This window comes from Juglans regia, chromosome 1, assembly GCF_001411555.2.
Source record: "Juglans regia cultivar Chandler chromosome 1, Walnut 2.0, whole genome shotgun sequence".
Lineage (NCBI taxonomy): Eukaryota > Viridiplantae > Streptophyta > Magnoliopsida > Fagales > Juglandaceae > Juglans > Juglans regia.
The window spans coordinates 32092442-32115599 of record NC_049901.1 but is presented as its reverse complement, the minus strand read 5'-3'; the positions used below and the strand labels follow the sequence as shown (position 1 = coordinate 32115599).

At 36.8% G+C, this 23158-nt stretch overlaps 1 protein-coding gene across 3 annotated transcripts; it reads left to right on the top strand.

Annotated features, from left to right (window-relative positions):
• Positions 1–804: 804 nt before the first annotated feature.
• On the top strand, positions 805–22161 carry LOC108993578 (alpha-aminoadipic semialdehyde synthase). 3 transcript variants are annotated; one of them, XM_018968553.2, is made up of 25 exons: positions 805–933; positions 1159–1425; positions 1501–1587; positions 1671–1800; positions 2125–2298; positions 2632–2714; positions 3757–3873; positions 4990–5065; positions 5206–5377; positions 6277–6373; positions 6513–6679; positions 7783–7840; positions 7972–8112; positions 9633–9980; positions 10229–10309; positions 10864–10929; positions 11413–11530; positions 11829–11958; positions 19971–20050; positions 20316–20474; positions 20722–20959; positions 21103–21211; positions 21359–21520; positions 21599–21668; positions 21902–22161. In XM_018968553.2, exons 2-25 carry the CDS (start codon positions 1177–1179, stop codon positions 21952–21954), a joined length of 3165 nt encoding a protein of 1054 aa, XP_018824098.2. In that variant the 5' UTR covers positions 805–933; positions 1159–1176; the 3' UTR covers positions 21955–22161. The 3 variants fall into 3 exon arrangements, with proteins under 3 accessions (XP_018824098.2, XP_035550933.1, XP_018824100.2); XM_035695040.1 differs by lacking the exon at positions 805–933 and adding an exon at positions 987–1004; XM_018968555.2 differs by lacking the exons at positions 805–933; positions 1159–1425; positions 1501–1587; ... (2 more) ...; positions 2632–2714; positions 3757–3873 and having other exon boundaries at positions 5041–5100.
• Positions 22162–23158: the final 997 nt, after the last annotated feature.

Sequence of the window (23158 nt, the reverse complement as noted above, 5' to 3'; positions counted from 1 at the left end):
CCACCACGAGCACGTGATTTTTTCATTAACCTCCATTAGTCAGTTTTCTTCGTACCTCATTTTCTAGCCTTAACTTATAGACATGAGAGATACGAAGAAATTTAATTAGAATAATGTTAGATATAGATATGAGTTGTGTAAGTGATGTACATTATTTATTTTTTTTTAAAAATAAAGTTTATTATAAAAAAATTAATTTTTTAATATGAATATTATATTTACTTATTTTTTTTAAATAAATTACGATAATATTGTTTCATATACAATACCTCCCAACTTAGACTATAAAATTAAAAACAAGAGCTCTAATATATTCAATATTTTCAGTAAATTAAAAAAAAATTATTTTAGTCACAATGAAATTTTAAAAAAATAAATTTATAAACTGATTAATTTGATGTGATATATAAATTATAAATTATTTTTATTATAAATATATTAAACGGAATCTATAAAATTATGTGAATTTATAAATATATTTCTATATATTTTTTTGTTTTGTTTTGATGCTTATCTAAACAAAACAAAATAGGATAAAATCCAAAAATACACGTGTTTCCCCGCAATCTTTATAAATGATGAGCTAAGGTTACGTACGGAAAGGTTGAGCACACGTAAAAGAGACCGTGGTTTGAGGTGAAAGGATACACGTGGTTGTATGCAGTTGGACGGTCGTGGGCAATTCTCGTTGTCGAAGGCGACGTAAAGGGCATGGGATTACGCCAATTCTTATTAACAAATAACAAATGTTTCGTGAAGAAGACACGTACGTTTCACTCTCTCTCTCTCTGGTAATAACTTCCAAATCCGATGGTGACCCTGCTTGTCCGTTCTCAGTTTCCATGTTTTCTCCCTCACTCGGATGATAAAAACAAAGCCAACATCGATTTTGGGAACTAGTCCTCCTTATTCTCTTCGATCACCTTAGTCCAAGTAAATCTTCAACTCTCACTCTGCTTTTGGTTTTTATTGCATTCTACGTTTCAATTTCATTTCATTTCTTGGTGGGTTATTTGGTCCTCTAATTTCGTTCTATGCTTTTGTGAATTAAAATCGCTCCAAAGCTGAAAAATCGATGGAAGTGATTACTATATTACTATTATTTGTATATGTTATGAGATTTGGTTTCCATTTTAATGGATTGGGCTTTTCGTACAGGCATAGTTAAGTTAGACAATGCTGGGGAATGGAGCTATCGGGATCCTTGCCGAGTCTTGCAATAAGTGGGAAAGAAGGGTTCCTCTAACCCCATCACACTGTGCTCGACTTCTACACAGTGGAAGGGAACAAACTGGAGTGTCTCGCATTATCGTTCAGCCATCAACAAAGCGCATCCATCATGATTCACGGTACGAGGATGTTGGCTGTGAAATATCCGAAGACTTGTCAGAATGTGGTCTCATCCTGGGTGTCAAACAACCGAAGGTGTTAAATCCTCTGTATTTTGCTTCCAACATATATGCTTTTCGCAAGTTTCTTACATGATTGGTTTTTCCGCAGCTGGATATGATTCTTCCTGATAGAGCTTATGCCTTCTTCTCCCATACGCACAAGGCCCAGAAAGAAAACATGCCTTTGCTAGATAAGGTAGCTTGTTTACATCTTTACGGATAAATATCAATTTGTGATGAGAATTTTGCTTTGCTGACCCCTCTCTCTATGCTTTTTAGATAATAACTGAGAGGGTATCATTGTTCGATTATGAACTTATTGTCGGTGACCATGGAGGAAGGCTGCTTGCATTTGGAAAGTATGCGGGTAGAGCTGGATTAATCGACTTCCTACGCGGGTTAGGACAGAGTATGATTGCTTGGCCTACAATACATAGTTGCTGGGCTGGAAACTTTTTATTGGTTCAAGAAAGAACAAAAACTCATATCGTGTTTCGTTTTCATCGGGGAAGAGGCTTGATGGTGGCTGGCATTATATATGTCTTCCCTGTGTTATCTGTCCTGCTTCGTTGTTGTTGGACTCCTCTGTTTTCAATAATGAAAACTAGTTTTGGACTGTAGTTTCCCTCCATATATAACCAAACCTAGATCCTGAAATAGTGCATGCACTGAGTTTTATTTACATGATCCCGTATAGTTTTGTTGAATGTTGACTGAATTTTCCTTCAACCAGGGTATCTGAGTCTTGGATATTCAACACCTTTCCTCTCACTGGGTTCATCTTACATGTATCCCTCCTTGGCTGCCGCCAAGGCTGCTGTAATTTCAGTGGGCGAGGAAATAGCAACTCTGGGTCTGCCATCAGGAATCTGTCCGCTGATCTTCATATTCACTGGTTCAGGAAGTGGTATTTTTACATTGCAAATGACTCTCCCTTGATTATCCATACTGTATCTATTGAAAAGTATAAGATTCACTGTGTTGAAGTTGATTGCGAGGTTTTGATATCTACACTTTGTTTACATAATGCCGTCCATGTAAAGTTCTCCTAGATGTTTCTGATTATAACTCCTTAAGCTCTAATAAAGAAGTGTTTGGTTCTTGTATTCTTCATCTGTTGAAGTAGTTTTTGTTCCTTTATCTGTTACTGATTCTTATTAGTACTTATGTTTTGAATTTATTCTGCAATTAGTATTTTTATTCAATTTTTCGTTATCGATTTACTCATTTTCTTCTGTAGTTTCTCTTGGTGCGCAGGAGATATTTAAGCTTCTGCCTCACACTTTTGTTGATCCATCTAAGCTTCCAGAGCTATTTGAGGTGGTAAGTAACAAGTACTAATATTTTCTTCTAATGCTTCATTAAAATTTGGGGCTTAAGTTGGATTGCATGGTTCATTTCTTACTGAGCGAATCACAATTTTTCCCAGCTTAACACTTTTTGTTGATCTAACACTGGAGGAATTACATTTACCTGAATCAGTGGATACCTTTAAAATAAGATCTTTGAGAGGACTGGTTTTGTTTTAGATCTTTAAAATGGCAAGTTTCCTTGTGTCATAAGCATCGATAATCTGAAACTAGGTACTGGTACCAAGAAGGATCAAGCAGTCTCTTTTGAGATCAAGTGTGGGATTGTGTACAATTGTATCATCAGCAAGGAATTATTATCCTGTTCTTTTGAGGATAATTTGTCTCGATTTATCTATTCCACAAGTCTGCAGATAAGAAGCTGATCATTCAACATATTATCTACAACCTGTCTAAATATATAGATAAACAACTATATGGTCATTGAAGTGAGTCCAGAAAGTTACACTACATAGTGAGTCAAAGTAGCATCATCTTAGTTTTAAATGCTGGACTACACCGAATTCTTGATTTAGAGGACATAACACCAAATTAAAGGGAGTAATTATAAAAAGTATAAAATTCCATCTTTCTAGTTAGTTAAATATATTCAGCCAAAAAAAGAAAAAAAGAAAAGAAGGAATGATAGCTGAACATGTAAATCTTTTTCAACATCAAGTAAAACCATTTATAAATTTTTTTTCTGCTTAGTCACATGCTTCGAACGACTTGGAAGGGCTTTGGATGCCCTAAATGTATGGGTAGCAATCACCATTAAAAGTTAACTGTGAAACCTTCATTCTTGTTCTTGTTTATTTGTTGAAATTGGAGAAAGCAGCCAAATGGAGAGAATTCAGAAACCAATTATTAACATCAATATGTACTTTATTAGAATATAGTAAAAACCAGTCATAGAAATAATAACCAAAGATGTAGAAAAAGAAAATTGACAAGTTCATTCTAGCATCTGTTTCCCTCAGGCATGGAAATATCAATTTCTTTTTATTTCTGATCAGGCCAGCGATGTTACTCAACCAGTGCGCACATCAAAGAGATTTTTCCAAGTATATGGCTGTGTTGTGACTTGTCGAGAGATGGTTGGTCATAAAGATCCAACAAAAGTATTTGACAAAGTAAGTTTTGCGAAGAAGAGGGGGCTGATAGGGGTTTCCTTTATTCTGATCTTCTATCTATCTATGTATCTATCTATCTATCTAATCTAATCTAGTTTTTCTTTCCATTGCATGTATGGAGACTTGGAGTTACCATGATATGCTTCATTTTGTTGCATCAAAAATAGATAAGCTTATACAATACGAACCTATCTTATTTTTGGGCATATAAAAGAATACAAAAAACGTGTGCAATTACAAGATGAAACCCAGTGTAAACCATAAAATAAACAATAAGCCCACACCTAGATTTATATGGCAAAGTTCTCTATGTAATGAGGAAAATAAGTGATTAGCTCCAAGAAATTTGCACATTTTTGTAGTTGTTGCCAGCACTGTTTTCTATAACCTCGTGAACATGGAGGAATTAATAGCAGTTTTCCTGTTATCATGTCATGACATGTAAATAATGTTTCCACCATCACTGACATGAAATCCATTTCAGTGAAGGTAAGTTTTTCTGCTCTTGCTATTCACGTTTCATCATGGTCCAAAATTAGGTTGATTGACCTTTGATTGCTTAAGTTCCCACTCCATGCTTATAGCCAAGGCAATGCATATTGATCATGTTAGGATGTTGATTGAGAGTTGGGGGATTGGCATGTTATGAAGGGGAATGTATTACATGCTGAGATTAATCGAGGAGGAAGCAGAAGTTAGTTAGGATCATATGAAGTGCACGTGTTCACTAATTGTTGTTAAGTCTGTTTTAGCCTTACTTACAAGTAGGAAGTTACGATATTACCCTTGCTTGTAACAGAAATAACTAACTCGTTTTCACATGAGTTTTTGTATAAAAACCTACGGAATGCTATGAGGAAGGCATCTGAAGTATTATACAGAATTCCTTTCTTGGAGGTTCTGATCCCTCGAATGATCAGAAGTGTTTTTTCCTTATTTTCTTGTTCAAGTTACTAGCATACTGTAACAGATCATATATGCTATAATATTTTCATTCTCAATTCTTTGCAAGTCATGTATCTTCAGTTGCATTGGAAAGCATCAATGTTCTTGACATAAATGTGACTGCCTTGAAAACAAATGTTTACTTACACTAAACATTTTATCTTAGTTCAGGCTGACTACTATGCACATCCCGAACACTACAATCCTATTTTCCATGAAAAAATAGCTCCTTATGCGTCTGTGATTGGTATGTAGCCCTCTTTCCTGACAACGTATTTTGAGGTAAATTATATACTATAGTTTTTGCTTCATCTTAGTCAGAACTCAATTGAGGCTTTTTGGCTGCTATTATTTTGATAATTACCTTTCAAATATAAATGTTTGTAGTCAATTGCATGTATTGGGAGAAAAGATTTCCTCGGTTGTTGACTTCCAACCAATTTCAAGATCTAAAGAGGAAAGGATGCCCACTTGTTGGTGTTGCTGATATAACTTGTGATATAGGGGGCTCCATTGAGTTTGTTAACCAATTGACATCAATTGACTCACCTTTCTTCAGGTTATTTTTCAAGTTCATTTTTTATTTTAAACATTATTTGTCTTTCTCTTGTCTTGCTGCCATTGTATATTATCTGGCTCACTTGTATGTAGACGTGTCTAGCACTAAAATCCTATAATACCCTCTTCCCATACAGATAGAAATGTTGCTTCATAACATTATATTGAGCCAGGTTGTAAGAGATCCATAAACATTTGATACGTTAATGCAAAATTGGTAACTTTTTTAAAACTTTATACTAAATGTCCCGGGAGAAGTTGAGGTTGAGGATGCTGGCCAGAACTAGTGATGGATACCATATCATAGTCAATAAGCATTCATCACATAGTTCTAGAATTTTGTTTATGTAAAAGATAGGCAACTAGAAATGAGCCTAATAAAGCTTGGAGTACCTCAATCAAACCAGATGAAAGTACACAATGAGTTAGAGAGTTCAAATTCATCACTAGCTACTAATAGACCGCATCTGGTGTTTTGAATCTGCTCTTTGATTAATCAGCACTTCTCATTCTAATATGATGATAACCACTTCTCGAGCAAATTTTGACAAACACTTTTGATTTAACAAACTTGATAAGCACGTCTTCCAAATGAGGAGTTGGAAATCAGTATTTGATTCTGATCTTATTACTGGCCATACAATCCACACACATCCTCCACAAGCCATTGTTTTCAAGTGTAAGCAAGTAAGAACAACACAAGGGCTTCTGCTCTCATGTATAGTTGTTGCTTGTAGGTAAGGAACAGTTAAGATTATTCTTATCATAATTCTGTTCATGCTCAGTTTGCTTCACATGCTGGACTCTCATTTCGCATCTTTGGTTGTGTTTCTAAATGCAAATATTCAGTGCTACAGGGTTTTTACTGGAATTGATGATATGCTTATTCGTTATTTTCAGATATGATCCTTTACATGATTCATATCATCTTGACATGGAGGGTAATGGCGTGATTTGTTCAGCTGTTGACATTCTTCCAACAGAGTTTGCAAAAGAGGTGAATATTGTCATCCAGTTATTTTCTTTCTTTTTTATATTTATAATATTTCCCTATTTGCAATATATCTCCATTAGTAACTTTGTGTCAACATTTAACTTTCATCATCTCAATTAACATGACACTTAACTATCGAAAGGCATCCCAACATTTTGGAGACATACTATCCCAATTTGTCGGAAGTTTGGCTTCTGCAACAGATATAGCCAAGTTACCTGCACACTTAGGAAGGGCTTGCATAGCCCATGGAGGAGCCCTTACCTCTTTGTACGAATATATTCAACGTATGCGAAACTCTGAAACAGAGTAAGCTTCTTTTTCATCATAGATTTGGTGGCCTTTTAATTGGTTCTACATTTATATCTGGTAAAAAGAGTGGGGTTCCTTAGAATTCTATTGTCAATTATTGAGCTCAAGAACCTTGACTAGGAATTGTTCTTAGTGAATTCTTTCTTTTCAATAAAAAAGGGAAGTCAGTTGACTTGAAAAGATCCTAGTGGGAATTGAGAGCTTATTAGGAATAAAATTAACCTACTTAAACAGTTTAATTTTGAGAAACTGATTCCGTGCTACTAAGGTCGGAGTAAAATATGTTAAACTAGACCAATATGCCTCCATAATATAAATTTCATATTTCTTTATTTCTCACTTATAGCTATATACTTGTTTCGGGAAAAGTAGAATCTTAGAAAATTGAGTGTAGCTCTGAAGCTCCCCCATCTCAATAACCTTGGGAAATCTTTGCCATCTATTTTTTCAAAAACAATTGGCATCTGAGAACAGAACATTTGTATGCAGAAATGTTGTGCATTATCAATATGACTTGGATGGATGGGCTAGGAAACTGAACTTATATTTGTAGACCAACACTACCCTAAAAAAACAGTGGGATAGACATGGCAGATATTTGTTTTTTCAACAAACAAGTGTAATAAGATCAATTGATTTTGTTGATACTGTTGTCCTGTAATTGGAAACTTCAAGCGTGGCAAAATATAAACTAGTGAGAAATTGCAGCATTCACCTTCAAAACACTTCTCATAATAAGTTGCTGTTTTAAATTGCCTGTATCTCCTATCTGCTTCCACTTTAATTGTAACAAAAGGATTTTCAAATGTATCCCAAACAAGAGTATAATAGAAACCAATAATAGCCCTATGCCAACTTGATAAAGTATATTCAAGCATTGGAGTCTCAATAAACCTTCCTTTGGTGACTAATTTGTCCCACCATGATGTCAGAATCTCCTCAGGAAGATTGTAGTCACATATTTTCTTCAATTCTCTTTCAAACCATAGAATCCATTTGACTTATTTATATTTTTTTATGACAATCTTATGAGAGAAATAATTTCTGTTATGTCTGGTAAGATTTTCTTAATATTCAAGAATTCCCTTTCTGATTTGCAGAGAAATATCAGAAAATACAGCAAGTTTCCATCCTAACCAGAAGAAATACAACATATTGGTAAGTTTGTCAATTTAACTTATACTTTTTGCTGTTCATTCTCTTTTTCATGCTAAAGATTAGTATTGATATCACGCAAACTAGTGTTGTTTACTTATTGTCTGAACAAGATTGCTGAATCTAATTTTCAGGTATCCCTGAGTGGTCACTTATTTGATCAATTTCTAATAAATGACGCACTGGATATTATTGAAGCTGCAGGTGGCTCCTTCCACTTGGTTAAATGCCAAGTGGGTCAGAGTGCTGATGTTATGTCATACTCGGAACTTGAAGTAAGTAGGCATCTAATCCAGTTTAATTTTGGTTTCTTTTCGAGTGGTTTTCCTAACCCCTCATTCTACTTATGCAGGTTATTGTACTCTTTTTACATTTTCTTTGATCTTTGTCGGGTGGCTTCTCTTGTATGCATCATTTGTACTCGAATTGTTGCCTTTACACTTATAACATAATTGCTTTTACTTATGAAAAAAAAAATCTAGTTTAATTTTGGAGCAAATTATTGTGTTGATCGTGGAAAAGATTTTCTAACTTTCAAATTCCTTTCTCACTCTTTCCTTAGAACATGAGTTATCATAAATGCATTTCTTTTGGATAATGTGGTCTAACTATGTTATGAAAATTATTTCCAACTTTTTTAATGACATTATTCTATACCTTGTGAAAAAAATCGTTATCTCTAACCATTGTTCTCAAAGATCCCAGGCAACAGGTGAGGAATAGCTGAAATCTGCCATTATCGTTGTATTACCTTATTGATGCATAGAAGATTGAACCATGGTTCCACCTGTTACGCACTCCCCTTTCCCTAAATGATAGTCATGCATGATGCACAAAGTGAAAGGAAGATTAATAAAAAAGCTCCTACATCCTAATATTGTGACTCTCCAATGTAAAAGTGAATATGATCATATATCAATTAATAAATACACTTGGCAAAGGTAGTTGTAGGAAGTGAAAAACAATTATTCTTACTTTTTTTCCAAAGAAAAATATATTGGGATGGACATAAAAGGAACATGGACTATTTATTAGGGACAGGGGGAGTACAGATTTGTTAGGAAATTTATAGTAGTATGTATTTTCAAATCTACGTAGTGCAGAAGGAATAATTCTAGCATTCACTGAACTCATATTTGTACCCCGTTAGATCACTTTAATTCCTCTGTATAGGAGAGATAATGGAGTAGATAGGTAGAAAAATATATTAGATCATACAATCATGACGACACTGAACATAGTCTAATATGAGTGAAGTAAAGCCTTCTTGACAGATTCTTAATCGCATCCCATTCAGAATGCAAGACTAAAATGGGAATCATCAAGATAGTACACTAAAATTTCCTACACACTTGTGAGGCCTTTCTGGTTAAGAAATTTCATAATTACTCAACCTCATTTATATTTATATAATTATCTCCAATGCCACTCAATATGGAGACAAAATGACAACGGATGAGCTATTCTTTGAAACTCGGAGGCTCTCTGATCACAATACCTGCCTGCTTATAATTTCTACTACCATAAATCATCAATGACAAAGAAAAGCCTGTAAATTTGATGTCTTTAAAACATCAAGCTATTTTATACGGTAGCCAGAAATATAAAGATTCATTAACACCCGTATCAGTAGCTCTTTCTAGATGCACCAAGAATGCTTAAGTCTCCGTTCTCAAAGGTGTATGTTTTCTCTTTCTTACTTTAGTATATCATTCCCGTTTAGCTATGAGTTTTATAAAGAATGTATGATTCAAGGTTGAATACCTTGTTATGATGCGTTTATTGTTTTTGACAGGTTGGAGCTGATGACAGGGCATTACTGGATCAAATTATTGATTCTTTAACTGCTATAGCTAATCCAAGTGAAAACTTTGGGCTTTCAAATCAAGAAAAAAATAAGATTTCACTGAAGGTTGGTAAAGTCCAGGAGAGCAGCATTAAGAAGGGACATGAAATTGAAACGAAGACTGCAGTTCTTATTCTTGGGGCTGGCCGGGTCTGTCAACCAGCTGCTAAGCTGTTGGCAACAGATGGAAGTTTTGCATCCCATCAACAATATGAAGCATGTCTGGAAAATAATTTCATTGAGCACAATGACGTTGAAGTTATTGTTGGATCTCTCTACCTAAAGGATGCAGAAGAGGTATCATTGACCAAAAACATTTCTTCTTTGTGCTAACTTTGGATCATCATATTCTGTTAAGACTATTGTTTTTTCATTGACTCATTAAGCGAAAAAAAATTAGTTTAATGTGCTTGAGTTTATTAACTTTGTACAAGTATGCTTACTGTCTAAATACAATAGGAGTTCATGTACATGCATGCGTATTTAATTGTGGTACTTTTTTGCCTACGGACAATTATGAATTTATGGTTAAGAACTGGATGCAGATCATTGAAGGCATTCCGAATGCAACAGCCGTTCAGCTTGACGTGATGGATCATGAAAGTCTTTCTAAGTATATTTCACGGGTATAGTCCTTTTTGTGTAACGTTTATTGACAATTGTCTTAATTAATGTCGTGAAAAAGATACTTGCAACAAAAACCATCCACAAGACAACAATTAAAACTATTCCCTTAAACAGTGAATGGTTCCTTTTTCTATTTCCTTTTATTTTTTCCTGCCCGGAAGGGGGGAGGCGTCCACAGCTCATACATTTGAAAAGCACCTTAAGCCCTTCACAACCACATTGATCTACCCTTGGGCTGGTTACAAGCAAACATTGGGCTAAATCAGGAAGGGATATACGTGGAACTGCTTCCTCTACTCTAGCATGAAGTGGGAGAAAAAACTCATAAAAGAAAAGACATCAAAGAAAATATAAATGCTCAGCAACAATAATTAATGGATACCTATCATGCGTGCATGGCAACAGTGTAGACGTGTATCGAATGATTGTCATTTCTTAGATGTTCAACCTATTTTCTCAATAGAATAAGGTTTTCTTTTTCACAGGATAATGTTTGAGTTTATTTGGCCTTTATCTTGGGCTTAACTTTGAGATTCTTCTTGCCCCTGTGCAGGTTGAAGTCGTCATAAGTTTACTACCCACAAGTTGTCACATTATTGTGGCAAATGCATGCATAGAGGTATATTATGCTATTGAGATTTATTTAATTTGAAATATAGTTAACAACACTGTGATAGCAACCGAGGATCAAATCTGCTTCTAGCCAAAGTTAACAAGAAAGGATCATAGTAATAATGACCCTTCTAAAAGTTAAGGATTCGAATGCATCAATTCACAATTTATAAAATCTGAATTGGGTCCAATCTTACTGCGAACCAGTGCCCTTTTTTCTTCTTTATTGCTTTTTTGGTCTGAGGGGAATAAATATATTCTATATTATTTTTGTTATTAATTGTGGTAAAAAAAAAAAAAAGTGGACATAGGTCTGTGATTTCAGCAAAACCAAAGTGCAAGTCTTTAAAAGCAGAAAAGTTGGAAATTCCAGGCTTAGAAAAACAAAAGTATCAAAGCATAGGGAGTGTCTGTTATTTTCCTTTTATTAAATGCTGTCCATTATTTTTTTTCGTTCTGGATAAGGACATGATAATGTCTTTTGATGCAGCTTAAAAAGCATCTTGTTACAGCTAGCTATGTTGATGCATCCATGTCCATGTTAGAAGAAAAGGCTAAGAGTGCTGGTATTACCATTCTGGGTGAGATGGGTCTGGACCCTGGAATAGGTAATTTCAAACCATTGTTGACAAGGATTCTTCACTATAAAGTATCTTCTTCAGAATGGCATAGTTCTTATGAACACAGATGAATCTGTGCTGATTTACTGACTGCCAGATGCATTACAGCTTCATACATAAAATTTACTTCCACAATATCCTTCATCACAGCCTTTTAGTGTTATATAAGAGTTTTTCTTATGTCATGCTTTCTGTATAATGTTCCAACATAATGATTCGTCCCAACTTTTGGAGACAAGGTTTGTTGGCATATTCTCACTTGTAATTGTGGTTGTTGATGAAATAGATCATATGATGGCAATGAAGATGATTGATGAAGCTCATGCTCGAAAGGGGAGAATAAGGTCTTTTACTTCTTACTGTGGGGGACTCCCTTCCCCAGCAGCTGCCAACAACCCATTAGCATATAAATTCAGGTACTTGTTGAAACTACATGAATTCAAAATATTCATCTTCTTTGACTTTTTTGAAACTCACCAAACATAAGAGCCTTTTTTCCATGCTGGGGAGAGAAAGTGTTTGGTAATAACTGATAACTATTCATATAATATTGTGTGGCTCAGTGGCTGCCAACTGCATGTCGGTTAGAGATACTAAACGGGGTTCAGATGTGCTGCGATCGGTGGATGTTTAAATATAGTTAACTAGGGCTGCAAACGAATCGAGTGGAGATGAATTCGAACAAGGGTACTCGTTCTGAATTAGCATATGTACTTGTTTGACCTCGAATATCCTTGTTCGAACTCTACTCATTAACCATTAATGTTGTTTGAATTCAGGTCGTGCTCGACTAAAAATAAACGAATGGCACGAGCTCGAGTAGCTTGAGCTCAAACTCTATTTTTGTTTTGAAATTTTGGATTCTTATCTTTTATTAATATAAAAAATTTAAATTTTACAAAAAATTCAAACCATCTAACTATTCAAGCAAATAGTTTTGATTGAAAAATTATTAGGATATTACTTTTTATAAAATAAAATAAATTATAGTTATAAATTAAAAAAATAATATATAAGATAAATGTAATAAACTAAACCATCTAATATATATAGATAGCATAATAAATCAAAAGTTCTAGTTGTATAATATATTATTATTAAATATAATTTACAAATATATTATGGCATACATTACTAAATATTATATTTATTAGTGTATGAAAAGCATATGATATAAATATATAGTTATAATATATAAGTTATTGTACATATATTACACTATAAAAATATAATAGTATGCAATCATAAATAATAAGTAATAGTTATAACTTACAATATGTGTTATCATTTATCTAGTATAATGAAAACCATATTGTGTATAAGGTTAATGATATAATTCTTTAATTAAAAAGAAATACCATCATGTTACTTATCAAAAAAAAAAAAAAAGAAATACCATCATGTTATGTTATGATGTGCATTATATATACGAATTATTATTTTTTTGATCAGTAAAAAGTGAATTTTCATTAATATGAATGAAGATAGGCAAGGCCTATGTACACAGGGAGTATACAATAGAAAACACCTAAATACATTCTTCAAAAACTAAATTTGAGCTAGGAACTCATGTACACTGTTTCCATTAAGAACAATGGCTGAAAACCATAATAGTAAAGTGTGTAGAAAAAAATTCTGAAGCTCCTCCATCGATCGCTCCCTATCTTCAAAGCAGCGTGCGTTCCTTTCCAACCAAATACACCACATAATGCACAGCGGGATCATCTTCCAAGCTGCAGCTACTTGTGTACCACCTTTTAGACCCTTCCAACAAGCAAGCAAGTCCACCACCTTTGCCGGCATAACCCATGCGACATCTACCCTACGAAATTTTCCATTCCACAACTCTCTCGTCACCTCACAATGCAATAATAGATGGTCCACTGATTCTCCATTTTTTTTGCACAAATAACACCAGTCCGTTACTATGAGTCCCCTCTTTCTTAAATTATCCGTGGTTAGAATTTTCCCAAGTGCCGCAGTCCACACAAAAAAAGCCACTTTGGAAGGTACGCGTGACTTCCAAATACTTTTCCACGGAAAATATTCATTACCTTGTGATACCAGAATTTTATAGTATGTCTTGACTGAGAACTTCTTACTGTCTTTGCCCCTCCATTGTAGCCTATCATCTTGTGTCGTTAATCTTTCTGAGGAATATATCATGCTAAAAAATTCTGAAACAATAGACAGCTCCCAATCATGATTAGCCCGAGTGAATAAAATGTTCCACTGAAAAGAGTCTTGGGCAATCACACATAGATCTGCTATAGAAGCCTCCCTATTAATCGCAATATTGTATAGAGCTGGAAAGGCTCTCTCCAAAGAACGCTCTCCACACCAAACATTCTGCCAAAACTTGATGCGAGTGCCCTGACCAACTACAAATCTAACATTATTTTCAAAGCACTGCCATCCCCCCCTTATATATCTCCATAGACCCACACCATCCCCCCCCTTACTTCATTAGTGCACCATCCCCCCCAAGCACCTCCATGTCTCGAAACTACCACTTCCTTCCATAATGACTCCCCTTCTTCTTGATACCTCCATAACCATTTTCCCAAAAGCGCTTTATTGAAAGTTCTCAAATTGCGCACACCTAAACCACCACCCGAAACTGGAGAGCAAACTTTGTTCCAACTAGCAAGATGGAATTTAGTTTCTTCCCCCAGACCACCCCACAAGAACTCCCGGAATAATTTCTCGATACGATGCGCCACCCCTACCGGCAACGGGAATAATGATAAGAAATAAGTTGGTAGATTGGATAAAGTGCTATTGATCAAAGTGAGCCGCCCTCCCTTCGATAAATACAACCGTTTCCACCCTGCCAATCGTTTCTCTATTCTCTCAATAACCCCTTCCCATATACCTCTAGCTTTGAAAGTGGCACCCAAAGGAAGGCCCAAATATTTCATTGGCAAAGAACCCACTACGCATCCCAACGTTTCTGCTAGTGTATTGATATGAGGCACCACTCCTACCGCCACCATCTCGGATTTGCCCAAATTGACCTTTAGACCTGTCACCGCCTCGAAGCACAACAAGAGTGCCCTTAAGGCTTGTATTTGATCCACCTCCGCTTCACACAAGAGAAGTGTATCATCTGCAAATAAAAGGTGTGATATCATGACAGAGCCAAAAGTACCATTGCCTGCCACAAAACCCGCTATATAGCCTCCTTCAACAGCTGCCTTCACCATCCGGCCTAGTGCCTCCATAACAATAACGAAAAGAAATGGAGACAATGGATCCCCTTGCCTCAGACCACGTGAACTACGAAAGAAACCCACCGGATTACCATTAACAAGCATTGAGAAACGCACAGTAGTTATGCAATATCGTATCCATGAGATCCACTTGTTACCGAAACCACATCTCCCAAGTAGGTAAAGGAGGAAATCCCAGTTTACATGATCATAGGCTTTTTCCATATCCAGTTTACAAAGTATACCTGATTTACCTTCCTTTAACCTCTGATCTAGACACTCATTAGCAATAAGAACTGAATCAAGTATCTGCCTCCCCCGTACAAAGGCATTTTGAGACTTTGAAATGATTTGTTCCATAACCACACTTAAACGATTAGCCAGCACCTTTGAAATAATTTTATAAATCCCACTCACTAAACTAATGGGGCGAAAATCTTCAATTTCCAGCACTCCCTGTTTCTTCGGAACAAGAGCTATGAACGTAGCATTGAAGCATTTTTCGAATTTTTGGAAAGTGTGGAATTCAGAAAAGACCCGCATAACATCACATTTCACTATCTCCCAACAATGTTGAAAAAACCCCATCGAAAACCCATCCGGTCCAGGTGCTTTGTCTTTGGCCATGCTACTAATGATCTTCTGTACCTCTTCATCTTCAAAAGGTCTTTCCAACCAACTTGCACTTTGCATGTCAATGGACTGAAATGGCAAACCATCGAGCTTTGGCCTCCAACCAGTCGGCTCTGTTAGCAGATTCTCATAGTAGTTCACAATATGATGCTCTAAATCAGTAGGAGAAGATAGAACTTGATTACCTGACTGAAGGGACTCAATAGTGTTGTTACGCCTATGAGAATTGGCCACTCTATGAAAAAACTTCGTACATTTATCCCCTTCTTTTAACCAAAGAGCCCTGGATTTTTGGCGCCACGATGTTTCCTCCATCAACAAGACCCTCTCTAATTCAGTCACCACTACCCTTTTCCGTAGTAGTGCCTCTTCCGAAGCATTTCCCCTTAACGCCTGTTCCTCCAAGACCTGAAGCTCCTCTAATAGACTAGTTTTCTGATTTTCAATATTGCCAAAAACTTCTATGTTCTATCTCCTTAAATCTTTCTTTAATGCCTTAAGTTTCCCAGCGAGAATGAAACTAGGGGTACCCGAGATCTGATAAGAAGACCACCAAGAACGAACTTTCTCAACAAAGCCATCCACTGCTAACCACATATTTTCGAACTTGAAATACTGACGACCCCTATTAATACCTCCACAATCTAACATAATTGGGAAATGGTCCGAGCAAACCCGGGCCAACCTCTTCTGATACAGCTCCGAATAGTGGGTTTCCCAAGAAGGAGAAACAAGAAACCTATCCAGTCTTGACCACCCCCTATTATTAGACCATGTGAACTCCCCCCCTGCAAGGGGGAGATCCATAAGATTCAGATCAAACATGAACTCGGAGAACTCTTCCATTGCTATTGAGTGGCCATTATTCCCTGATCGCTCGCTTGGAAAACGAATGATATTGAAATCCCCACCCATACACCACGGCACATCCCAAAGATGATATACACCCGCTAACTCCTCCCACAACCTTCTTCTTTCTCTATATCGATTAGGTCCATAAATGCCTGCAAATGCCCATTCCCACCCATCAATTACATTTCTAAATAAACAAGCCACCGAGCAAGTCCCAACACACTCTTCCATCACCTCCACAATTCTTTTATCCCACATCAAGAGCACCCCCCCAGAAGCTCCTTCCGAAGCCAAATATGACCATCCCACATAAGGACATCCCCAAATACTACGAATAAGACTTCGCTCAACATATCTTAATTTTGTTTCTTGAAGGCACACTATATCCACCTTCCACATTCTCAACAAAGTTTTGATGCGGGCGCGTTTGATGTGCTCATTAAGCCCCCTCACGTTCCAAGATAGAATTTTAGGTTTCATGGACAATGGTCATACCCCTCCCTTTCGTTCTATCCCTACTACAACTACCCTCCTTCCCTTCATAATTTATAGAACATTGTAATCTTTTAAGCTCCCTTTCTCTCTTTGTAGCCGACTTCAATCTACTCTCTTCAATGGCTATAATGAGAGCCCAAAACTGCTCTTCAAAACCTGTACAAGACACCCCAGTACATAATTGCAATTCATCCACTTTCTTGAGAACCCAATCAGGGATAATGTCAGAATTGGGGCTAGGAGGAAGCATTCTTAATGGTTCAGCCTCTCTATTATCCATGCAATCCCCTTCACAAAACCCCAACTGCATGTTAATACCTTCTATACTTGCTTCTCCATCTCTATTTGAACCGACTATATCATTAGCCTTTGAATTTGATTTCTGTCCAACAAGGAGTTCTCCAACAACCATTTGAGACATAGCTGAATTCTGTAGCAATCCATCTGTAGAAATGCCGCTAGTTTCCATCGTAGAAGTGCCGCTAGTTTCCATCGTAGATTTCTGTTCCAGAGAGGTCTGTATAACCCCCGTCGCTGACCCCTGTAACAGCCCACTCGTGAGGGGTGAACCCATCTCCTCCCTCGCATTAATCTCAAGCCCCAAAGGCGTCGCCATAGGTCTCTCTGCCTCTGTCGCACCTTTCTGTGCGATATCCGAAACAATTTCCTGCACCACTACCTCCGCCATAGACTCTATTACATTCGGCGAAGTTGTCTGAGGCAACTCCGAAAGCAGCTCTGTCACTGTTACGTTACTCAAATGTGTCTGAGAATCCCCCTTCGTTGACCCCCTGTAACAACCCATTCGAGTGGGATGGACCCATCTCCTCCCTCACATGAATTTCAGGCCCCAGAGACAACGTCGTAAAATCGCTAGCCTCCGTCGCACCTTTCTGTGCGATTTTCGAAACCTTTGCCTGTACCACTACCTCCGCTGTAGGGACTACCACCTTCGGCGATGTTGTCTGTGGCAACACCGAAAGCGACGGCACAGTTCCATCCCCCGATGGACCTCCAACTTCCTCTCGGGTCCGGTTGAATGTCTGCCTCCAGAAAGGGCCCGATTGTTTTTGGGTCTTTATTTTTGGGTCTTGTTGGGCTGAAACCCAGCTTCACGGCCTAGTATTTTGCCCTTCCCCTTACCAGCGTTTTCCTTGGCCCATTGATCTTCAATATCCCGTCCATGATCCAAGCCCAGTCTCGATATACCTTTTAATTCAACACACCGTTTTAGCCATCCCACCTTATTTGTTAACTCTCCCAATTGCTCCTCCATATCACTTAACGCCTTCAACACGTTTTCTTCTTTCAGCGCGACAACGTCTCTGCCAACTCCATCCCGCAACAGGTCATTTCCCGCAGAAGTGACGGGACCTTTCTTCACCAAACCCATTTTCTCTGCATAGTTTACGTCTCGAAACTTCTCCACTTCTCTGCTCCCCCGCAAAACATCACTGTATGAGCGCAAGTTTGAATTCTGCACAGTTGTGATTGGTGGTAACTGAACCCCACCACCACTTCCAGCTTCCTTCAGCTCCATCACTAATTTTCTCCATCCAACTCTATCCTTATCCCCTGGTATGAAGACACAGTTTCGACGACCCCCTCCACAATACTCCACCAGCGCCATGTATTCTCCCCGCGAGTTGGAACACCGTTGCGCAATGTAGCCCCTGTCTCCATCCCTATATGCAGAGTAAAAGCCCTTACTCTCCTTCTTCAAGCACACCTCCAATGCATTAAAAAACCAGCGTACTGTTCCCAGACTTAAGTTCAACTTTTTTATCCCTTTCCACCCCTTCTCTGTAAGAATCACGTACCTGCCATTCCTATCCACCTCAAAAAGTTTTGATTCAATATTGAAAAACATCTCATACTAGGCTTAAAATCCCTTAAAGGCAGAGAAACCTCCTCTTCTAAACTAGATCCCACGATCAAACTCCCACAAACGCCATTAAAGGCAAATTATCTAAAATCTACACCAGACTACATGCTAATCACCACTGTAACTGCATGTTAATCACACCAGAAAATACCAACACAGCAGCAAAACACAAGAAAACCAAGAAAAGAGAATATTGTACGTTTGAGTTAGAAAATACCAACTCAAATGTTCTTTCCTTCCTTATATATACGAATTATAGTTAATCAATTAAAGTTAATTGGTAATTGTTTCAAGTAAATGTGTATTCACTCATTCATTTATTACCATATCAATAGGCTATAATCTATGTAACAATTAGAAAATTAATATATAACATTAATGTTATATTACATAATACATAATTAAGTTCATAAAATAAATTGTATTACAACATAAAATAGCTTGCTATATCATATGACTAGTAAAAAAATACACAACTAAGTACATAAAATATATTCTATAAAAAGAATTATACAAGTTATCCTACACGCACTTTGGGAACATAATAAATATATTAAATAAGGTAAAATATAAATAAATTAATAATATATAATTAAGTATATAAAATACAACTAACATGTCATAAATATAACTCATACATATATAACACATATCACGAGCTCAAATGACTCAAGTCGAGCTCATATGAGCTTTGTTCATGAGCCTAAACCGAGTCAAGCCGATTTAATACGAGTTTTGCTCGTTTAATATTCGAACCAATATTAGTGTTTACAAATATCTCATTTATTAAATGAACCAAATTTGAACCGATTATATAGGAGCCAAGCTCGAGCTGCTCACAAGCTGCTCTATTCAATTTCAGCCCTACAGTTAACAGAAAGTTTTATGTGCTTCATTTTAAATGTGAGTGCATGTCTGACATGTAACACATGTAGGCATATTTTTTCAATGAAGAATGTGTGAAATGGTATAAAATATAGAACTGGTAAAATAATGAGTGAGATATCAAACGCTCCATTGTTTCAGCAATATTGTTTCAAGTGTTGTAGATAAGTGATGCAACCTTTAATTAATGATTATATCCTCACCTGTACAAGAAAACTGAACCCAACAACTACGAATAATCCGTATTTCTATTATCTTTCTCCATTGATTATGACTTTTTCCATGCTACTTGAGAAAGATGGCATTGACGAGTAGTTTCCCCACACACACAAGCAGTAGATATTTCTTGCTGGTCTCTCACAGACATGTATCTCTCATCAATTGCTTTCCCTACTGGGTATTATATTTTAACCTCTTATCTCTAAGCATTACAGCGGTTTGCTCACTTTCTTATCAACTTTTCCAGTTGGAATCCTGCAGGAGCTATTCGAGCTGGGCAAAATCCTGCCACCTATAGGTCTCATGGTGAAACTTTAAATATTGATGGTAAGCTGTAAGCATCAGGATGTTTCTGTTCTTTATGTTTCTTCATAATTGAACATTTCACATGCACTCATATATTGTTTATTAAACATAGGACTTGATCTTTCTTATTTGATTCACCTTAATATGATATACTTTAGAATTTACAATGTTAGAACAGTATATCAACTATCAGAAAGAATATCGAGAATTTCCTTAGCTGTATCTTTGAAACGATTTTTTTTATATACATATATTCAATGGTTCACTTTGAGTTACAAATTTGCAGGGGACAGTCTTTATGATTCAGCTGTGAGACTTCGGCTACATGATTTTCCAGCTTTTGCACTGGAGTGTCTTCCTAATCGTAATTCACTAGTTTACGGGGAAGTGTATGGAATAGAACAGGAAGCATCAACCATATTCCGAGGAACCCTTCGCTATGAAGGCATGACAAATGTTTGATTTTGGCTTCTATTATTCCCAATGCCAGTTATTACAATTTTATAACCTAATGATAAGTTGCATTAGGATGGTCATCGATTGTGAACCTCAAAATTTTTAACAAATCAAACCTGAATATTATTTTGAGTAAAATATAACACTTCCACCCATATTTGAAAATGGACACAGATTTATTGTAGGGAATTCTCAGGAAAAGAATGGAGAAACTAATCCTCTATTATTCTGCACAGGATTTGGTGAGATAATGGGGACACTAGCAAGAATTGGTATGTTCAGTACGGAAGCTCATCCAATTCTTAGGGGTGAAAAGAGAGCAACATTCAGAACATTTTTGCTTGAACTTCTTAAAATTAAAAGTGAAGGTGTGGATGGACCTTTGATAGCAGAGAAGGACATTGCTGAAAGGATTGTCACACTTCGATTTTGCAAAGATCAAGGAACTGCAGTAAAGGCAGCTAAAACTATCATGTAGGCCACCAATAATATCTTTTATGTATATATATATTTATATATAGTTAGTAGTTCTTTATTTTATGCTCCAGCTCACAGAAAAATGTCATATAAAGAATGTAAAAATTTAAGTGACTATAGTTGTTTTGCATATGGAGTAGATTTTTGGGATTTCATGATCATACAGAAATTCCTGTTTCCTGCCAAAGTGCATTCGATGTTACTTGTGTTCGCATGGAAGAGAGGTTAGCCTACTCCAGCTTAGAACAGGTATATTTCATATTTGTAATTTAAACCCCGAGTCTTTAGGTTATTCTTCTCCAAAGTGCACTTGTTGTGATTTGACTATACATATTATAATTTTTTAGTCAAAGTAGTACTAAACTATAGCAACTTATGCGATTAATGACGGACCAGGATATGGTGCTTTTGCATCATGAAGTGGAGGTAGATTTCCCAGATGACCAAATAACCGAGAACCATACAGCCACTTTATTGGAATTTGGAAGGACAGAGAATGGAAAAACCACTTCTGCTATGGCTCTCACTGTTGGTATTCCAGCAGGCATTGGTGCTTTGGTACGTCACATATCTCTGTCCTACATCATGATCCAAGCTAAGGCTTTAACAAAATCTATGTTATGGCTGTTGTTGCAGCTCTTACTAGAAAACAAGATCAAGACAAGAGGCGTCTTGAGGCCTATTGTACCTGAAGTTTATACGCCAGGTATTTGCAATATACTTGTTTGGTTCTAGTTTGTGCTTTACAACAGATACAGATGTCTGACATTGCTGCCATCGCCCACTTGACTGCTTAGATGACTAGCAATGTTTGAAATGTTTAATCACTAAAAAATGACTAAGAAAAAAGAAATTTGAGGCGTGCATGGATGTTAAATGACCATCTTGAGCATGTGTCAAACGTATACAACTGACTATATTTGTTTTATTGCACTGCAGCACTGGAGTTCTTACAGGCCTATGGATTGAAGTTAATGGAGAAGATCGAGTAACAGATCATTACCTTGACTCTCTCCTCTTTTCTGTCTTTTTTCTTTTTGTATTTTTTTCTGAAATCTACTTTGATTATCTCTTGTATTGATATAGTTGTCGAACTCACGAAAATTCAGTTCAAAAACAGAATCAGACCATATGTTTTTAATGTTGTTGCGGCTGCACAATTCATTGCAATGAAATAAATTCGGATGAAACTGCTGGAATGACAAAACCTCTGTAGATCCTAGATGTCAGGAGAGATTGTCCGGTCCTGAAAGAACAACCATGAGTTTGAACAACTTGGGAACGAATTAAGTGGACAAACTTGTGTAAACAACGTAGAGGAAGCTGCACACTCAAATAATAGGGATCTTGTACACAAAAAAATAAAAAATAAGAAACAGCAAACAAACTGTTGTCGGGCAAGGGGCTCTTGACCCACGACTATGGCTATGGTCTCTAGACCTCCAGAGACCCACAAGCTCTCCAGACTCATGAGACATACGGTCATGTCTCTTGAACTCGTGAGATTGTCACACCTTCAAGATGGACTATTCCAGTAGATGCCTCCCTTTGATGGTGAGATTCCTGCAGGGATTTTTTGTAAGGGAAGAGAGGAGAGTAGAGGGAGAGAGTGAGAGACAAGGGAAATTTGTATATTATGATTCTGGAAGATTTTCTCTTACACAACTTAGTACTGCTATATAACGGAATGCACACAACAGGGCACTCATAGACCCCACCAATGAAAGGCATGTTAGTAGGAGGGCAGGACGGGCGCCCACGTGGGCTGATCCCCTCCCTTCATGCTTATAGTTACGGATGGCTTAATGCCATGCGTTACTAGACCTGTAACGGATGGCTTAATGCCATACGTTACATGTTGGAGCTTGCAACGTCTGCAAATTGATTGCAGAGTAATGGCTGGCCTTCAAGGCCATTTGTGTGTAGGTGGACTATAAATAGTCCCCCTCAGTTTGGTTTTGGAATTATCTGAAATACACAAAAACTATTTCTCTTTGTTCTCTCTTGATAAAATATTTAGGTTGTGGATTTGTTAAGTGTTACTCTAATTTTATACTATGTAGTACACTTCGCCACTAAGAGAAAATGCTTGGAATTTGTCAGTCTGGAGAAACTTGTGGAGCAATTATATAAGTTGTGCTTGAGTTATTTTTTCGATGTGCTTTCTAACATTGGTATCAGAGAAAATTTTTAGTT